This window comes from Ostrinia furnacalis, unplaced genomic scaffold, assembly GCF_004193835.3.
Source record: "Ostrinia furnacalis isolate ACB-3 unplaced genomic scaffold, ASM419383v2 OfSCF7657, whole genome shotgun sequence".
Classification (NCBI taxonomy): Eukaryota; Metazoa; Arthropoda; class Insecta; order Lepidoptera; family Crambidae; genus Ostrinia; species Ostrinia furnacalis.
The window spans coordinates 416,093-435,428 of NW_021137896.1; the positions used below are offsets into that span (position 1 = coordinate 416,093).

Below are 19,336 nucleotides of genomic sequence, written 5' to 3' on the forward strand. Positions count from 1 at the left end.
AAAATACAGGGTGTAATTTTAACAGATTTTAGTTTTTTTTATTTTTTTTATGCATAACAAGGCAGGTATTTGACCACAATCGCACCTGATGTTAAGTGGGATGCAGTCTAGGATGGTACATATCTGCCCTGTAAGTGCTTGTTGTTGGTTGGTTGGTTGGTTGTTGGTTCGATTCGTGTGTGGAAAACAAATTTTTGGATGCAGTTCTATTTCTTTTCAAAAATAAAGGAATGTTTTCTTTGAGAAAAAAATTCTATCTACAATATTAAGAGTACTTTCTCTCCAGGTGGCATTACAAAATTCCACCACAAATTCCACCCTGTATTATTAATTAATGTAATTTTTTTACGCACTCGGTATCGAATACGTTTAATTTAAACTCACACTAAGCTCTCTGGTGCGGAACGGAGCGAACGCGGGGAGGTATCGCATTCCAGCGAGATGGGTAGTTAGCTCGACCGGGTTGTACATTGCAGCTTAGTACCTAAATAGTAAAAAGGTTGAACAGCTTAGTAAATAGTAAAATAAATGTGCTTTAAATGTTTGTATTTGTCTTGACGATATATTTTCCAAATGCACGTCCTCTCACACAGCGATTAGCAAGGCAGCGGCGGTTAAACTTAACTTTAACAGACTTTAACTCCATTTAATACTAAACAAAACTTTGACATTGTGAAGTCTAACTAACATGGTTGCGACTAAAATACTTTTTTTGTCTCAGATAAAAAAAGAAACATTCAGTCTTTTTTGTTCAAGATGGTAATATGACACCACGTTGGGCGCCACTCTACAAAATGGCGCCCAACGTGGTGTCACATTGTCATCGCGTGTAACGTGACGTGACGCGCTCACTAGAGCCCATTTTTTTTTCATCATAGCTGACTTCAGTTCTTCAGAAATAATCTAGGATTGTACTTAATGGTGAAAGAATTCAAATTGGTACATTAATTTTTGAGTGTATTCGTTACAAACAAAAATACCAATCTTATCTCTTTATAATATTAGATAAATAGAAGAAGAAGAATAATAGAATAAAGAAAGAAGAATAGAATTACGTACAATGACCCCAAGATACCCATCCTTATCGCTCGCGCGTAATTATATTGCTATCGCGCTCGCACATTCACTGCGGCCGCCCGTCGCACATTCGCGACAGCATTATTTACGTGTGAGCGATAAGGATTGGGGTCATTGTACGAAATTCTGTCTGCTCGGCGACCGGACTTTACTTTATATTATGATCTGCTTTACACCGCCGCTGCCGCCGCCACTCGCTGTGTGAGAGGACGCGCCCCATGAGCTTCTCTATGTTGCAGACTCAGCGCTCTACGCCCACTATGTGTTCAAGGCCTTCGACGTCAACTGCAGTGGCGCCATCAGCTTTAGGGTGAGTGGGATTGGAACTAAATCTATATTTTCTTTATTTGAAATCAAACAGCTTTAAATTGAACGGCCGCCCGCAACTTCGTACGCGTGGATCCCGTTTTACCCTACTAGGGGTGGAGTTTCGTAAAATCGTTTCTAAGCGGATGCCTACGTCATAACATGCATGCCAAATTTCAGCCCGATCCGTCCAGTGGTTTGGGTTGTGCGTTGATAGATCACTATGTCAGTTAGTCACCTTTGAGTTATATGTATATTTAAACTAGCGGCCGCCCGCGACTTCGTACGCGTGGATCCCGTTTTAACCCCTTAGGGGTGGAGTTTCGTAAAATCCTTTCTTAGCGGATGCCTACGTCATAACATCTACCTGCATGCCAAATTTCAGCCCGATCCGTCCAGTGGCTTGGGCTGTGCGTTGATAGATCACTATGTCAGTCAGTCAGTCAGTCAGTCAGTCAGTCAATCAGTCTGTCAGTCAGTCAGTCAGTCACCTTTGAGTTATATTTTAGATATTCACACGAACATCTCGTTTGCAGTGTCCGACAAAAAACCAATAAATTCGATTGCTATTCGGTTTTGTCTTTAAACTGGACCAGTAAAAACAGTAGGTATCCAGTTTAATTGCTACCTACTGTTAAAAGTGTTCCCACTAGCAGCTTCCTTCATACATTTTTTTGTAAACGGTACTGCAAAGGAACGGGATACTATCGTGTAAAAAGACCATAGAAAAAACAAATTGATACCTAGGTTAAATACTTATTTTGATATTTACAACCCGTCTGGCCAGTGTAGGGAGTGTAGGCCAAATCCCCCATTTGCCTCTGGTAAATTAGAGAGGGCCGTGCTCCTGCAACCACGGGCGAGAAGACGTAAGGTAAACGGCTACTAGTTCGTGATAGTACTTAAGTTCGTAAGTTTTTTTTCTAGCTCAAATAATAAGCAAATGGAATATAATTTATAAAAATTCTTCATTACTACAAAAACTCTATTATTTAAGCTATCTAAAAAACCAAGTACAAACATTGTGGCGCCAAAAATGAGAGCAATACGAAGCTTCAAACTCTCAGAGAGCCAAAAACATCCGTGCGGCTTGCAAAGGTCGCTCTCACCGTAAGGTTAGCGCTCCAACTTCTTAAGCTTATAAAAAGGCGAAGGAATGTCCATTTAAATAAAACTTGTAATAGTGGTTTCATGTGTTGCTTGACAATTGATTTGGCTTAGAAAAAAGTTATATGAAAACGTAGAATTCCTTTAAAATTGCGATTAATTGACTCACGAAATAGCGTACATATTATTTTTCGGGTGTCCCCTATTTCGTAACACTACCGATTCAAGGATATTATGGATAACATTTTGATGCTTGGTTTTTAAATAATTATTTATGATAATTTAAATGTAAGTTATGAAACAAATAATGCATTTATTTAAGTTTCTCATGATCTAAATTCGGTATATGTTTCGTTCACTAGAATTTATATGACACGAGTTTGAAGTTCACATAAATGACCAATTTTACGATAAATTAGCATAAGTAGTACCAGCATAATTTTGGTTTTATTTCGATTTGTTTTATTTATCTTTGTTTATTTGTATTGTATACCTATGGGATAGATAATAGTTAATTGACACATTTTGACAATAATCCATGAATTTTACTTGGGGAATTTGGAATAATCAGTATCACGAAACAAGGAACCGTATTATTGTTACTTTTTTCCAAGTTCGTGATATTATTATATAAATGTATGGTGTTAGGTACTTTTATGACACATACCATCAAAGAAATCGACATATTTTTTACTTTTTAATACCTACCTACCTAAGAAATTAATTAATTACTTACTTTTATTATGAGTCATTGGCGTATCTGGGGCTATTTTCAAGGGGGGGGGGCTACCCTCACTTGAAACAGCTCCAGGGGGGGGATTATGGGAAGAAGGGGGGGGTTTTCCCCCCCCCCCCCCTTCCTCCTCATAATCCCACCCCTGGCATCTAATGGTCATATAAATATTTTCACATATCGCTAGAAATAAAAAATCAAAATTTTATGGATACGAAGGGGGGGGGGGATAAGTTTACCCCCCCACCCCTACATTTCTAATGGTTATATAAATATTTTCACATATTGTTAGAATTAAAAAATCAGCTAGACTCACATTATTTCTTATGAATATTTATCGTTTTTAAATTTATTAAACCCTTAATCATTATTAAAATATCCTAACTGGATGCATAAAACCTTATCCCGAAATAGGGGACATGAGTTCACGAACTTAGAAACAGAGCAAAATTTTGTCACGAAACAGGATCCAAACAAGAGGTCCGCAGAACAATTAATATAAAAAAAGTTCAAACTATATAACTATAAATTATGTATTAACTTACTGTCAAAAGACCAAAGTTTAGCATACAAAAGCTTTCATACTGATATCATGCTTGGTTATTTTTAAATAAAATGTTAAAGTCGTAAGAGCCTTAATATACCGAAGTAGGTGGCACTTACCTTAGCGTGGGCAGGCCTCCTACTAGGTGGGCCGACGATCTGGTAAAGGTCGCGGGAAGAGCCTGGATGCGGGCAGCGCAGGACCGTGCATTGTGGAAAACCTTGGAGGAGGCCTTTGTCCAGCAGTGGACGTCATTTGTCTGAAACGAAACGAACGAACGAACGTGCTCCTGCAGTTTAGACTACATGACCTGATGATGATGATGGTGATGATGATGATAATGTACACAAACAAATCGGATACCAAACCTTCTTCTAAAATCTCTCCTACCATCTAAGCAAGAAGATTCCTCTATAATAAGGTATTCTTCTAAAGCCTGGGTCCGTGAGCACGTAGAATCCCGTCCAATGACCCCAAGCTGCCCATCCTTGTCGCTCGCACGTAATTATGTTGCTGTCGCGCTCGCACACTCACTGCGGGCGCGCGTCGCACAGTCGCGACAGCAATATAATTACGCGCGAGCGATAAGGATGGGTAGCTTGGGGTCATTGGACGGGATTCTACGTGCTCACGGACCCAGGCTTTAGTTATCAAAATTATTAAAACCACGCCCTCTGGCGCGCTTTCAAGAAACTTTCAGAATATCAAAAACTTGAAGGTAAGCTCCGACAGTTCGAAGTTTGAGCCTTGGAGCTAGACCAAGAACTGAAATTTATAACATTCGCGGTAAAACTAGGTGGGTAGTTACTGAATTTTTCATTGCTATCGGAAAGAAAGTGCATCGCAAATATTTGTTAATAGTGCCGTACATAACAGAAACCCTATTAACTAAGTGTCTACCTATGTATTTGTCGCTGTAGATTCTTGACTAGTATAGTTAAAAAACTAAAAACACGCTTTTAATTACTGCACTAAAAGGCCAAAAATATTCCAAACTCTTATGAGTTTCCGCCGTTTCGTTTAGGAGTTCCTATGGACATCTCCCGACTCAGGACCCTGGACATCATCTAGCATTAAAGTGCTCGAAAAGACAAATCCAATGAACCCAAACTCGATGCGATTCCGCCATTTCATTTAGAAGTTCCTATGGCCACATTCTAGTTCCATCATCAGACCAGCTTGATGGTACCATAATATTGTATTGTCATCTAATCTACATTTTATAATTACAAAGTTTCATGATCATACAAGAATTAGAAGTGCGTGTAATTCAGATTCTTAGATTCCAATTCCATTACATAGTTAGTTACTTACATACACGACGACCTATATGTAGTTGGGTGCTGTCTTTATCTCATATTAAGTACTGAAGTTTAGGGCAAAAATTAAAATATAATTAAGTGGCATTTAACTGTCTCCAACTCGCTCTGAGGTTGTAACTAGATGGGTGACCATGGGTGGTCATATTTAGCGGCATTTATTACAAGCATCTCCATACACAGAAGGTATAATACACGTTATTCCCGGTAAAGCTTAGTAGAAACATCGATGGTAGCAGATTTTTCCACATTCGAGCTATAAAATACAAACGAATTCAAACAACTAAACACAATTCAAATTATTTACTCGTAGCAAACAGGAAATACAGTTGGATAGCTGCATCTGACACCGGTACAAATTAAAAGTTCACATTTCATAGCCAATACACATTGATACGGCAAGCTCACCAAAATCAAATATGGAGTGACAAGGGCAAAAATGGCGCCCAACGTGGTGCTACAATATTATTATATTTTCCTGCAATTACAATTATTTTAATTGTAATGTACTATTAATAGCGCTATTAAGAACCACGTAAAGACGCTCACAGATAGAGATGTACTTAGTTAGCAGCTCCCGTAAAGAAAGTACCTACTGTCTGAATTTCTAGTTTATGTTATTTGACTCACTCAGCTTGAGTCACAAAATAATTGTGTCTATTTTCTTAAATCGGGATACGGCATGGCGGTAACTTAGGAATGCCTAGAACCGAGGGAAATTAATAGAAAAGTCAACATAGGGGTCCAATCAGAGTGTACATTTCCTGAGACTTCATAGAAAAAAAAAACAAAACAATTACAATAAAAAGTATTAATATAATAATAAAAAGACCGCTGGCAAAACTGGCAGCAACAACAAAAATACAAATTATTCTCATCTAAAAAACACCAAGGAGTTGAGGGATGTTACTGATTGCACAAGCACTGTGTAGTTATCCAATGTAATTCTGCACAGTTTAAAACTCCGGCACTGAAAGTTTAGCTATTACCAACTAGTGCGGGCGAGTTGAGAACAAAATAGAGTTCGATATTATAGTAGGTTAGGTGTCGAGCAATTACTGCCAGTAATTTACTCCGTTTCTGTAAAAAAAACTGCTTTTAAAAGTATTGGAATACCGTTTCATCATCGTCAGATTGGAGCCACTGGACGTCCACTGCAGAACTTAAGCCTCCCCCAATGATAATCCAGATTTACCGGTTGGTAGCGGCTTGCATGAGGTCACCTGTCCACCTTATAGGTGGGTAAAGATAGTGACTGTAGGTATTTAGTTAGCGTGAACGGTGCAGGACTTTCACCCACAAGGTGGGCCGTCGACCTCATAAATATAGCAGGAAGGCGCTGGATGCAGGCTGCTACCAACCGGTTATTATGGAATCAATCAATCATCAATCACCTATGTTCAGCAGTGGACGTCCTGTGATTATTTTTTATTCTTAGATGATATTCCTCCTTGTCTGGGTGTCCACGTAAGACCAGCGTCGTGGCATTATCTACTGAGATGCCACGACACCATGCTGAGTGAACAGTATCATTAGGTACTAGTTAAATCATTTTTAAGTATTGTTGTAGTTTAAGTCTATTGTCGATGATACTGAATAAACATTTCTTCTTTCTTTCTTTCTAACCAAGCCACCGTATTTTCCAGGAGCTTCTAGTGACGCTTTCAACTCTCCTTCGGGGGTCAGTCTACGAGCGGCTCCGCTGGGCCTTCAGGCTCTACGACGTCGATGGAGACGGTGCTATAACCAGGCAGGAACTGGCAGAGGTGGTGGTGGCTGTACATGAGCTACTGGGGAGACGGGCGCCGCCTGGGTCACCTGCTGCGAGGCTGGACGATGCTAAGGCTAACGAACAGGTTGGTTTTTATTTTGTTGGTATTGTATGCGCTGGACTAACCAAGAAATCCGCAGTGGGAAACCACGCACATAATCTTCTGATTAATTTCGTTGCTGGTCCAATGACAGTTTAACTTTCCCCCGGGACAAACTTGACCTTCATTGTTTGGGTTTTTTTGGCGGTCAAACTGTAGATCCTAGCTACACAGGAGTTGCAGCGGTGGAAAACCTTCACAGTGTCAGCCCAAAACTCCGCCACAAGAGTGACGTTGTCAGTAGCCTTCATTAAATCTTCCTGCGTGCAGTTGTTTGGGCACGCAGGGCACGACATCATGTGCTTCGTCGACTGGGGAACAAAACCACACTTTGGAGTGTGGAGAGCTGTATCCGCCTCTACAGTCGAGGTGGACGCCTCTACGTGATCGCTAAAGCTTTGCCAAGAGCGAATATACGGAGAAGAAGCCGGTTTTAAGATAGAGCGGTTGTAATTACTTATAGGATCCTTTGCTGCAAGCCCGAATGATGCGAGAGCTAATGCGTTAGCAGTGTGGTTCCGGCTGAGCAAAGTAAGTAGGAACACCTTCAATCTTCCCGTGGGCGTGGTGACTAAGGGAGAAGTATACGAACAGCGCGGCAGCGTTCCCAATCCATCTGGTCAACGTAGGGAGTGTAAGCCATCCTCATCCATTTGCCTCTGGTAAATTAGAGAGGGTCAAACTTGTAAATTGAACTGATGATGATGAAAAAGAATATAAATTTTGATTATAATTGTTAATTTCCAGGTGGACCGCGTGTTCAGGAAGCTCGACCTGAACCAGGACGGCGTGATCACCATCGAGGAGTTCCTGGAGTCGTGCCTGAAAGATGACGTCATCACTCGTTCGCTCCAGATGTTCGACACGGCACTATGACGTCAATCCGACGCAGCGCGCTCGCAACTTGCCGCCAGGTATTGTTACCTACTTCTTTTCTCCCTCCATGGTTGGGAATTCTCCTTTTTTTCATTCACTAAGGCTTGACCCACAAGGTGGACCGACGGCCTGATAAAGATAGCAGGAAGGCGCTGGATGCATGCCGCTACCAACCATGCGATGTGGAAGTCATTGGGGGAGGCCTATGTACAGCAGTGGACGTCCTGTGGCTGAAATGATAAGGCTTGACCCGTCTGACCAGTGTGGCCAAATCCTCCCTTTTGCTTTTAAATTAGAGAGGATGTCTCTCTGCAGTGGAGACTAAATGACCTGATGATGAAGGCTTCGTGCGGTCTGCACATCAGTGTCAAGCAATAGTGTCAAGTAGGTAGGTACATAGTTCATGGAACTGAAGGCCTTTGGACAGAAAAGTACTCGCAGCCCTATTCGATGGATCCACAAAGTGAATGAAGGTTATAGACGCGGAAACCATCTGCAGTGCAGCGCAGGTACAATCACTGGAAATCGTTGGAGGCGGCCTAAAGGACTTAGCACATACCTACCTACATTGAACCCGGAAAGGGATCGTTACCGTATCAACTCGAGTTGGTCAGTATTCTTTGTATGAAACTCTATACTGCAAGGCACACTTTATCCGCACCGTAAAGCCGGCCCGGGTCTAGACGGATGTAATGTGTAATGTAAGAAATAAGTGTAATGTAACACGAATTCTACGTGTGGACGGCACTACATGAATTACGTATGCACATACTAGTTTCATACATTACACGATACATTACATTACGCGTTACACCCGTCTGGACTCAGCTTAACGTAAATGCCTCGCCTCGTGGTAGTCCTCGCGAGGCGATACGGTGATATCATGATCCCTTTCCGAGTTAATTTAATTTTACTATGATTCACTATTACCTACCTTAAAACCGTCGTTTTTATTATGACTTATTCCAGGGATTATTTTGTTTCCAGGACTGAAGCTAAGCGTGAAAGCCCGTCACTCCGCGTGATCCGTTACTGCCACTGCGCGCGCGCCGACGCCGGCTTCCTGCGCAACATGGCGGCCGCGTGCCGCCGGCGCGTGCGCCTCTGCGCGCGCTACGTCGGCTTCCTCGACAACTTCTACCACGGGGTCGTCAAGCCCAGGATACGGAGCGTTTTGTTTTTCCATTTCTAGAGGGTTAGAGAGCGAGGTCTGATGTTTGTTGGATTTCTTAAGTTTTTTTACAATTACTGCAGGGTAGCTCATGGGTGTATTAATTAGGGAGGGGGGGCTGTCGCCACCCCTACCCCCCTCGCCAATGGAAATTTTACGAACCTAATAATATGTAGGTAAATTATGTTTCTTCCTAAGTGACTAAATGCGAGCGACTGGGCTCGATTGCCCCTCCCCTTTAGGCAAGACTGCTTCTCCCTTGTTCAGAAAGCCCCCCTGGATCAGATTGCTCCCCTCCCCTCTCCTGACTCAGACTCCCCTCTAGCTCAGAAGCTACATAGGGTACGCCCATTAGTGAGTTCGTTATTAGATTTCTTAGATTTTTTTATGACAGGGAAGCTCTTACTCTTGATAGAAAGTGACAATTAGAAGAACAAGCGACTTTCAACCTTAACTCCTCAGCCACAGGAGCTATCCCCCGCACAACATGGCGGCCGCGTGCCGCCGGCGCGTGCGCCTCTGCGCGCGCTACGTCGGCTTCCTCGACAACTTCTACCACGGGGTCGTCAAGCCCAGGATACGGAGCGTTTTGTTTTTCCATTTCTAGATTATCATTATTGAGGTAAAGCGAGGTCTGATGTTTGTTGGATTTTTCTGATTTTTTACCACAACAGCTGGGATTTCATGGGTCAACTGAAGGGGGCAGGGGGGGCTACAGCCCCCCCTCATTCCCCCGAATTTGACGCCGTTACTTACTTACTACCTTGTTTTCATCCATAAGTGTCTAAGTGCGAAGGATCCTGCCTAAAAAACTGATATGCCTCTCTTCCTAGGCTAGACTGCACCCCCCCCCCTTTAGATCAGACTGCTCCCCCTCCCCCTGTAGCTTAGAGGCTGGGTAGATACGCCTATGTAGATTTCTTAGGATTTCTTTTTTTCAACGGGGAAGCTCTTGCTCTCGCTGGAAAGTGATGATCAGTCTAGACTCTAGACTCGCTTTCTCTAGCTAGACTCTAGAGAAAGCGACCTTCATTTTAAATACTCAGCTACATAGAAACTGGTTGCTTTTAGCCTGTAGACCAGATGAAAAGTGACGATCAGTAAGAAACAAGCGAGTTTCACCCTTATTTCAACCTCATAGGATCTATCAGTCTCACCTTCAACGATCAGACAGTATCAAGCGACTTTCAACCTTAACTCCTCAGCCACAGGAGCTATCCCCCGCACAACATGGCAGCCGCGTGCCGCCCGGCGCGTCTTCACTTGATGGAAAACGATTCCAGCACGAGCTTCCTCAACCACAGGAACTATCTTATCTCACACTGTTAAATAGCTTTTAAATATTGCTTGATAGAAAATCGATTTCAATAAGTTATCGTTATTGTAATGTCGATGATTGATACCATACATACAGTTTATAGAAACACAATCACAGCGAAAAACCTATTTTTAGAGAAAAATCCTTCCCCTTTCGCTTCCCGCGCAAAATCATAGACAAAAAAACGACAATTTATTTGATTTTTTTAGTCTGTAGTGGTTAACAAAACGCAAATTTGCACTTCAGGGCCGATTCTCTAAAACAAATTGAATTAGAATTGTTTGAATTTCGAACTGTTTTGAATTGTTTTGTCAAATTGTCAGAAATGAATTTACCTATTTAAAAAATATTTTGTATCTTGCTAAAGGTGAAATAATTAATATTCATGCAAAAGTTTTATTTGCGGATTTTATATAAAATTAGTTGCGGAGTTTTTTATTTAGAAATTAACGTGATTTTTATTTATTAAGGATCTATTTATCGAAGCTTTTTAACACATTGGCGGTTTAGTATTCCCTAATGTCATACCTTACCTACTGATACCAAAAAAGTTGACTAACTCTGGAATATTGAATTTTATATATTTTTTTATATAATTATATGAAAATGATTATTATTTAAAAATCCAACAAGCATCGACCAAGCGCAGACAGAACTTAACCGTAATTTTAGGAGTTACGGTTAACTGTTTAGGAGTTTTTAAAAATTTTACTAGATTAAGTCAACGATTGAGTGCAGAAGTGACTTGATATTCTTTGATTTAAATTCAAATTAATATTATGAGGTGTAAATTTTAAATTAGGTTGTTAAGTCTTGGTGATAAATGTAAAATATGTATTGTATACTATTAGTTTTCCAGTTAATTATTATTTTTCACTTAAAAAAAGGGTACACCGACTAATTTAAAAATGGTCATGGAACTTTTAACAATATTATTTAAATAATTAAGTTGTTTTCCTTCGATTACTCTAATAATAAATTAATAATAATAACAAACCACTTCTATATTCGATAAAAAACTGACAGTTAAAGTAATAAAATAGATAATTGTTTCGCGGTAGACAGCGTAGAATTCAAACGTATTAAAAGAAGTTTTTAGAAGACTTAAAACTCATAATCACCAAAGTAAGACATTATTATACATTTATTTAGTTACTAAGAAAAGCGACGTCTACTCATTTAACACGAGACATAAGAATAAACTTGCTGTTCCATCTTTTAGGTTGCATAAAATAGGTAATTCATTCTTGGGGAAATGTATTACCATATTTTACAAAATACCACACAACCTTGTCGAATTACCAATAAACAAATTTAAGATACATATAAAAAATACCCTTATGTCCAAAGGGTACAAGGTTCGAGACTATATTGATGACAAGGATGCGTGGTCAGTTCTGCACATATTTGATGTACTCGAATTTGGTTATTCTTAGCGTTAGATATTTCCCGTCAATTACTTAGTGGTGACTGAGTTTGTTCCGGCGTTTCTTCTCAGCACTTGCCATTGTTTGTCTCGAAGCGCTGCAGCGCTGGTAGGGCCCAAATGATAAGGAGACATGTAAAGTGCCCCATAAGGGCTAACTTTTCTTTTTTATTATTTTCTATAATAATTTTGACGTTCATAAGTGCCACTTGTGGTCTAAACTGAATAAATACTTTTGATTTTTGATTTTTTTATAGGTCTAGCGCTTAACTCAGTCAGTGCCCGAGGTATGGGAGCGGCACGGGAGGGGTGACATTGATATATTGTAACGTGGCAGAGCATACAAACTGAAGCACATTTGAAGAAATCGATGACGTTTGAGGTCTCAAAAACATCCTCCCGTCTCGCTCCCATACCCCAGGCACTGACTTAGAAGCGAAGACCTATAAATATAAATTCAGACTTTAATTGATTCTGTCACTCATCAATGGCCAGTAGCGCCAATTGATAAAACATTTTTTTTTTCATCAAAAAATAGGTTTGAAACTTTTTCTCTTGATTTTCGAAAATTGGAGTATAAAAAATAAAAAAAAATGTGGTGTGAGTCGTAAGTTTTCTAACTACTTCGAGCCCTAGAAAAATGGTAGATAGTCCCTAATCACCTAATGTTATTAGCATGTAAACAATATTGTCCTTTAGAATCGGAGTTTTGATGATTACCTAGTGTCATTTTTAAAAGCCGATAACCAGAATCAGATGATATAAACAGAAACGAATAAAAAGCTCTTACACATCAAAGTTTTTATAAGTTTCATTACTTTATTTTGTATACAAAAAATTGAAATCTATATTATATTATTTATATGAATATGCTTTTAAACTACGCGAACCTGTAGATTCTTAAACAAGGTTTCGATTTAGCTTTCCATAATACAGTGTTTTTAAGTTCAATTTTTGCAAAATCATAATAATATTTCATTGAAACACTGACATATTGCTTACACTTTTCGCGCCAAAGGACATTGTCAATTTTGCAATATAAGACCACCAAGATGGCTTTTTACTAAGTCTATATAATAAAATTGCCATGCCATATAATTTTAAGATCACAAAATAGAGGAGCAGAAGACAATCTACATACAAAGTGCGCTCGAGCAACGCGCACATAATCGCAAACCAGTCTAAACCAGTGCGTGTGCTTATGCAAAATAAAGTATGTATCTACATACCAGTGATTTTCTTCTGCTACTGTCTTTTTTGTGCTATCTGTTTATCTTGTATATTTTCAAATACATTATTTTCAAAATTGCTAATGTCTTTTGGCGCATGAATCTTTTTATGAAAAAAGGATCTTTTATAAGACAGCTAGAGCGGTCTGCAAAATTTCGACGGCCACTAAAATAATAGAAAAAAATATTTTTCAGAATATTATCTACATTGAAAGCTCTTTTTCATCTTTTATCAATATTTATACGACAACAGGGTAATATACCGCTCCTTTGAACAGCTGAAATGTTATTTTAAAATGTTTTAAAACCTTTTGGATGTGCTTACCATGATGAAGATATTTTTCTATAGAGAAATACAGGATGGTAGGGATAGGATGGCAAAATCTAAAAAAAAAAAAGATTTCATCCAAATTTTATTTCTGGTGGAATCAATGGAATTATATTATGCGAATTATGGGTCATTTTTCACTTTTTTAACCGGTTTTATTTGTATTTTTCATGATGAAAACCTTTTATTTAGTGAAATACTGAAATATAACCGTATTTGTTTTTTTTATTATTAATGTGATTGTTAAACCAATAAACTAATCTTTAAAAAAAATCAACACACTTTTGCTATTAGTTCTCAGTTAATAAAACAAATGATAACGAGCTTGTAACAGTAACCCGAGTCCACTATTTAAATTTTTGCCACTCTGTCCTTTCCACCCTGTATAATTTCTGTAATATTTTGGCTTTTTGTCGTATATTATGATGTTTTATATGACCTTTACCCTAGTACTAACAAATTGCGTACGAAATTAGTTATTGAATCTTTTATTAAACTTCCATTTCAGTCCTATCCTAAGATCTTTTGGACACGTGCATATTTATTAGTACTGGAGACATTATTTATGGATATAAAGATGTATATATAATTTTAAACCTTGTTGCTTTGATAATAAATATGTATATTTTTAAACGATTGTACAGCTTCACCTGAGTGTGGCTCTATAATGTATAAACTACTTGTTACGTTTTTTAATAATGTTAAAAATTAAAACGAATGTAAATTTAATTATCCAAATAGATATAGCGGGTGATATTGGATTCAAAATCAATTTTACCTCAAAATTTTAAGAAAAGTAAAAGGAAAAATGAAAATAATTAGATTGAAAAATACGTTTGAGGGAAACTAATTTTTTTTTGCAGTAAATTACCTAATTAAAAAAAATATAAAAATAAGTTCACTTTCGCCCGTTATTTCTAATTTAGTTTAATAAAATACTAAGATTAAAGTATTTTACTTATTTACTTAATTCATTGTAATTCAATCTTGAATTTATTGTTTGAATCCGCATAGTCTCATTTTTACTTTAGCATGTAGTTTTAATTATTTAATACTACTAATAATATTATTATTATTATCACTTAAAAATAGCTCAATCTCAAGCAATTTGGAACCATATCACGTCTTGTGTTTCTAGCTTTATATAAATACGTGAATTGCGCGTGATTGTGCTTGTGAACTTGCATTTATTGAGGTGAAAATGAATTGGAAAACTGAAAGTGATGGAAATTCATTGTATAATGTGGGTCTTAACCAGTTTTGACGCCTTAAAGACTAGCTAGTGCGAATTTGGACATGCATGTCTGATGTTTGGCGTACATATACTGCTACACACAAGATATAAAATAATTTATATATTATGTATAATTTATGTAATTATGTATAATATTTATATAAAATAAAATTATATATATATATATATACAACCAAACAATTTCTAAATTTAACTACATTTCTGACTAAAATAGTACAATTCAAATTACTACAATGTACCTACTACATCCAACGACCTTAACAAAATCGATAAGAATAACGCACGAACTACATGGAATTGACTGGAAAAACGGATTTGGATTGCATACCTACCTATAAATAAGTATTAGGTAATTCACCATCAAACCTTTGTGAATTTCACTAAATAATTATGAATTCATATAGGCTGCAAAAGCTAAAATAAAATAGTAAAAAGCTTTTAATGGACACAATTAAATACAAAATAGATTATTGACTATAGGAATTGCTAAGATATTGTGCAATTAATCAAAACCTAATTACCGTTTTAGACATCTGTAAGAAAATAATAATAATAACATCTAACATCAGTTACCTAAAAAGAGTGGATTTGGAGATAATTATCTTATGAATTATAGAATAATGTGATGTATTGATTGATGTGAATTAGATTTGTGACTGATTCAGAAGTCTAGGAGAGTTTGTGTCTAGTATAGAAATATTATTTTACTACACTTAAAGTGATTATTCTGCTCTTAGTAACATAAATAACTGTTGATTTTTAGTTTTTCTTTACTGAAGGCCTGTTCTTGCTTGAATTAGATAATTTTAGATATCACAATCACAAAATGTTTTGATTGACCGAAGTAAAGGTACAACAGACCGATTCGATATAGTTTATTTAGTAGTGTTAGGTACTCGTTACTATTTATAATCAAATACATGTAGCTAGATTTGTAGTTTATGCATTTTAATAGAATTATTTTTGTTGATCTTTCATAGTGTAGTTTATTCTATTGTTATGTGAAAATATAAAGTTTGTTTGGGATGTTTATATTTTAGCACCAAATATATAGTAGCAGAAGACAAACCACACAAAGTGCACTCAGTCTACGCACACTAGACAACACTCACGGCCAGCTCAATAATCGCAAACCAGTCTAAACCAGTCGCCCATGACTATTAACATAGTCGGAACTGCAAAATTGCCATTTTCATTTTATTTCATAATTTGTGCGTAATTAATCAAAGCTATCATTAGGTGAAACAAAAATCATGATTGTATGCTTAGTTTTTGAGATAACTACATTAAAAATGTCGGATATTGCCTAGATAGACCGTTAACAATGCCGGATAGTTGTTCCCGACGTATTTAACGGTGCGCGGAGGCGGGTGAGCGCGTGCGATCTCCCACTTCTGGCTATGTTAGCGGGATGAACGGACGTCGTGCTGTCATTTGTTTTTTACGGCAGTTATTTTAAATATAAATAATTTTAAATGTAATACCAACTTGCATTAGCATTTCCTAACACGTAACTTAAAATTGTAGGATGTACCATATCCGACATTGTTAATCTTATTTTTGTAACACTTTATGTCAGTAGTACCACATACGACGTTGTTAAGCTTTTCTTTGAAGGGGATAAATGTCAGAAGTACCATATTCGACATTATTGAATGTTTCTTGAATAATTTAAATGGCGGTAGCTCCACATCCGACATAATTATAACGTTCTACAAATGGGTTAAACTTTCGGTAGTAACTTATTAGCCATTGTTAGTTGTTTTGTAAAATACTAAAATGTCGCTAGTATCTTGTATGACGATGATTGACTGACTGTCTGACTGACTGTAAAATAAAATAAGCATGTTTGTTATAAATAATTTTTGTTCGCACGCATGAATTTGCAAATGTCTTTTTATGCCTTCTTTTATTTATATACTATACTATTTTAATTCCGGCCTTACATAATTTAAATTACTTATAGTTTTTTATAGTTATTTTTAGTTCGTCAAAAGTCTCCTATACCGGCGAGTTTTCAAGAGGAATTGATTCAAATGCAGGAATTACTTAGTGATGTATTCAATGACGATGACGAGATATTATCAGTAAAAGAAATTAATGCTACTAGCGCCGTTAAAACATCGGTACCGTCACCACTTCCACCACCAAAGAAACTTTTATGCTCTAAGTCACATATCAACCTCGACGTGGGGTCTATCATTTGAAATGCTCCGAATAATATACGTGGCTATGTGTCTAAGCTCCATTTGCTATGGTGCACCAGTTTGGACCAACAGAGCTACTATAGGAGCCGCTCGACGGAAATTACTCCAAAGTCAACGCCTTGCACTGATTTTTCTTTGCAAAGCTTACAGAACTGTGAGCACGAAAGCCCTGCTAGTCCTGGCTGGTGTACTGCCGGTCGACTTAAAGGTATGTACTTTGTGCGTCTATGTACTTCGCATCACAGGAAAATATAACCTCCAAGTTCTTCAATAACGTGATCGTTCTAAAATAAGCTGATTATTTGATTCCCGACAAGTCGTTGAAGAGGGATTAGTTACTGAATGGCAAAAAAGATGGGATACGTCAGTCAAAGGGCGTCAATTATATAAATTCTTCCCGAATGTACGCGAACGTATATCTAGGCGATGACTAGATATCGACCATTGCTTGTCGCAGTTCCTTAAGGGGCAAGGCAACTTTAAACTTAAGTTTCACGAATTCAAACTAGTTCCGTCTCCTTTTTGTGAGTGTTCTTCTGATGAAGTCAGTCATGAGCAGTCTGCCCATCATATCTTATGGGAGTGTGATCTTTGGAAACATTATACGTGACATAATGCTTAACTCAATAGCTCCGAAGCCCAGAGGTAGAGCATCACTAGGGCTATCCAAATCACCCCCATGTATGTTCCGCGATTTTTTTAGTCTTCAAGTTATGATTGTTTTAAATTTCTGTGCTTAGGCACTTTTTTGGTCACTGTGGCTCAAATAGTCAAGTTACATGGCTGATATTTTTATTATTATTAGATGAATACTAGGCCTAGCTAATTCAGAAGTATTTACATCCATAACACGAATGAAAACTAAAATCCTGTATGTTGTAAAAAAAATCATAACTCGAAAGCTATCAAAAGTCACGATGATTTGGGTAGCCCTAGTGATGCTCTACCTCTGGGCTTCGGCTTGACACTACTTTTTGGGACATCCTGTATATAATTTCTATAGATTTTTTGTGTTTTTTTTCAGTAATTTTTACATACGACATACGTATAATCATAAATAAATAATTAAACAAGGACGTAAGTGGCATTTCCGACAAATAATCACTAATTTAGTTCAAGCAACAATGTCGGTTCTGGTAGATATGACAAATCAGCACTAGTATAACTCCGTTAAAAAGGTCACAAGTGACTTTTCTCATATTTACACATTAAATACCGGGTACTCATAATATTGTCCTAAACATAAATAACTTTCATAGTAATACTCTAAACTTTCATAACCCTGCCTAAAATAAGTACAAAAATATGAGCATTTTAAACTTTGAAACGCTCTCCTGTAAAGTTGCTGTTTTTCACATACGACATTGTTAATAGTCATGGGCGCAGTGTGAGTGCGAATGCCGCGTCTGTGTGCGTATGCAAAATGGAGTTATACAGATTATTGCCTTCTGTTACTATCTAGTTTGTGCTTTTAGGTACCTACGTGGAATAATTTTGTCTACGCCGAACTTTTCCCTGTCCAGTTATAATACAATAATAGTAACATTTGTTAATTAATTTTATAAGTATATAATTAAATATCTATCCTATACCTATACGTCATGTCCAATATAATTGTATTATGTTGTTAAGAACTTTAAAATTATAATATATTTTATGCTAATATTATTCTAAAGTCAGACTTTTAAATTGTAATTATTTTATAAAAAGAATAAGTAGATATAATTAATAATTTTGATAAATAAAATAAATAAAAATTGTTTATATTTCAGTCCAAAATTCGTAAGCCTGTAATATCAAATTTTAATTTAACGAATTGTTAATTATATTCTCAATTATTTCATTAAGTTGATTATTACACATTGCACTATTTAATAATATTATTTGTATATTGTACCTACATTTTAATAATAGGTATTACCCTTCACCAAAACCGCGACCGCGCTAAATTGGTAATTATCTCATGAATAGCTAAGAGACCATAGACTAGGATTGCAAAAAAGAAATCATAATTTTGTGTCCTGTAGTCACTTTGGTTCATTATAATTATTGTCCTTCTCACTTATGTTTCTATTAACCACAAAATTTGTAACTGTAAGGAACAGTGTAATGTTTATTTATTTATTATCACGACTGAAAATATTGTATTTTGACGTATTTACGTATTTCGGTGGCTGGCGTGTAATGCGCCTACAATACCGAATTCTGACTAAAATAATTAAATAACTAGTTTTTAGAATAAGTGTTCCTCTGGAAAATTACAACGACACTAAATAAAATTAAATAATACTGATTATTTTAAAACAATACGCAACACATAATACTTTTGCTTTGAAATATAAATTATTCAACCATATTGATTTTTTCAAGTTCTGTGGCGCGCTCGCAAGTGTGTCTTGTCCCCATGACAGTAATATTCTCTCCTTTTCTCATAATAATGGTATAAATATCTACTGTCACAGATAATACTGTCACGGCGACTAAAGTGTAAAAATATTGAATTACAAATTAATAATTACAATGTAATTAAAATAAAATAACTCACTTGACTTATGCCCGTTTTCACTAT

General features: G+C 37.0%; 1 protein-coding gene across 1 annotated transcript in view; it reads left to right on the forward strand.

The window, feature by feature from the left end:
* LOC114365832 (Kv channel-interacting protein 1) overlaps window positions 1-9,067 on the forward strand; it is a 46,386-nt gene extending 37,319 nt beyond the window's left edge. Inside the window, exons 4-7 of the mRNA XM_028322514.1 lie at window positions 1,317-1,387; window positions 6,733-6,942; window positions 7,705-7,871; window positions 8,821-9,067. Of these exons, the coding sequence (XP_028178315.1) occupies window positions 1,317-1,387; window positions 6,733-6,942; window positions 7,705-7,833 (410 nt within the window). The 3' untranslated portion in view covers window positions 7,834-7,871; window positions 8,821-9,067. The remainder of the gene's footprint in view (window positions 1-1,316; window positions 1,388-6,732; window positions 6,943-7,704; window positions 7,872-8,820) is intronic.
* Window positions 9,068-19,336: the final 10,269 nt, after the last annotated feature.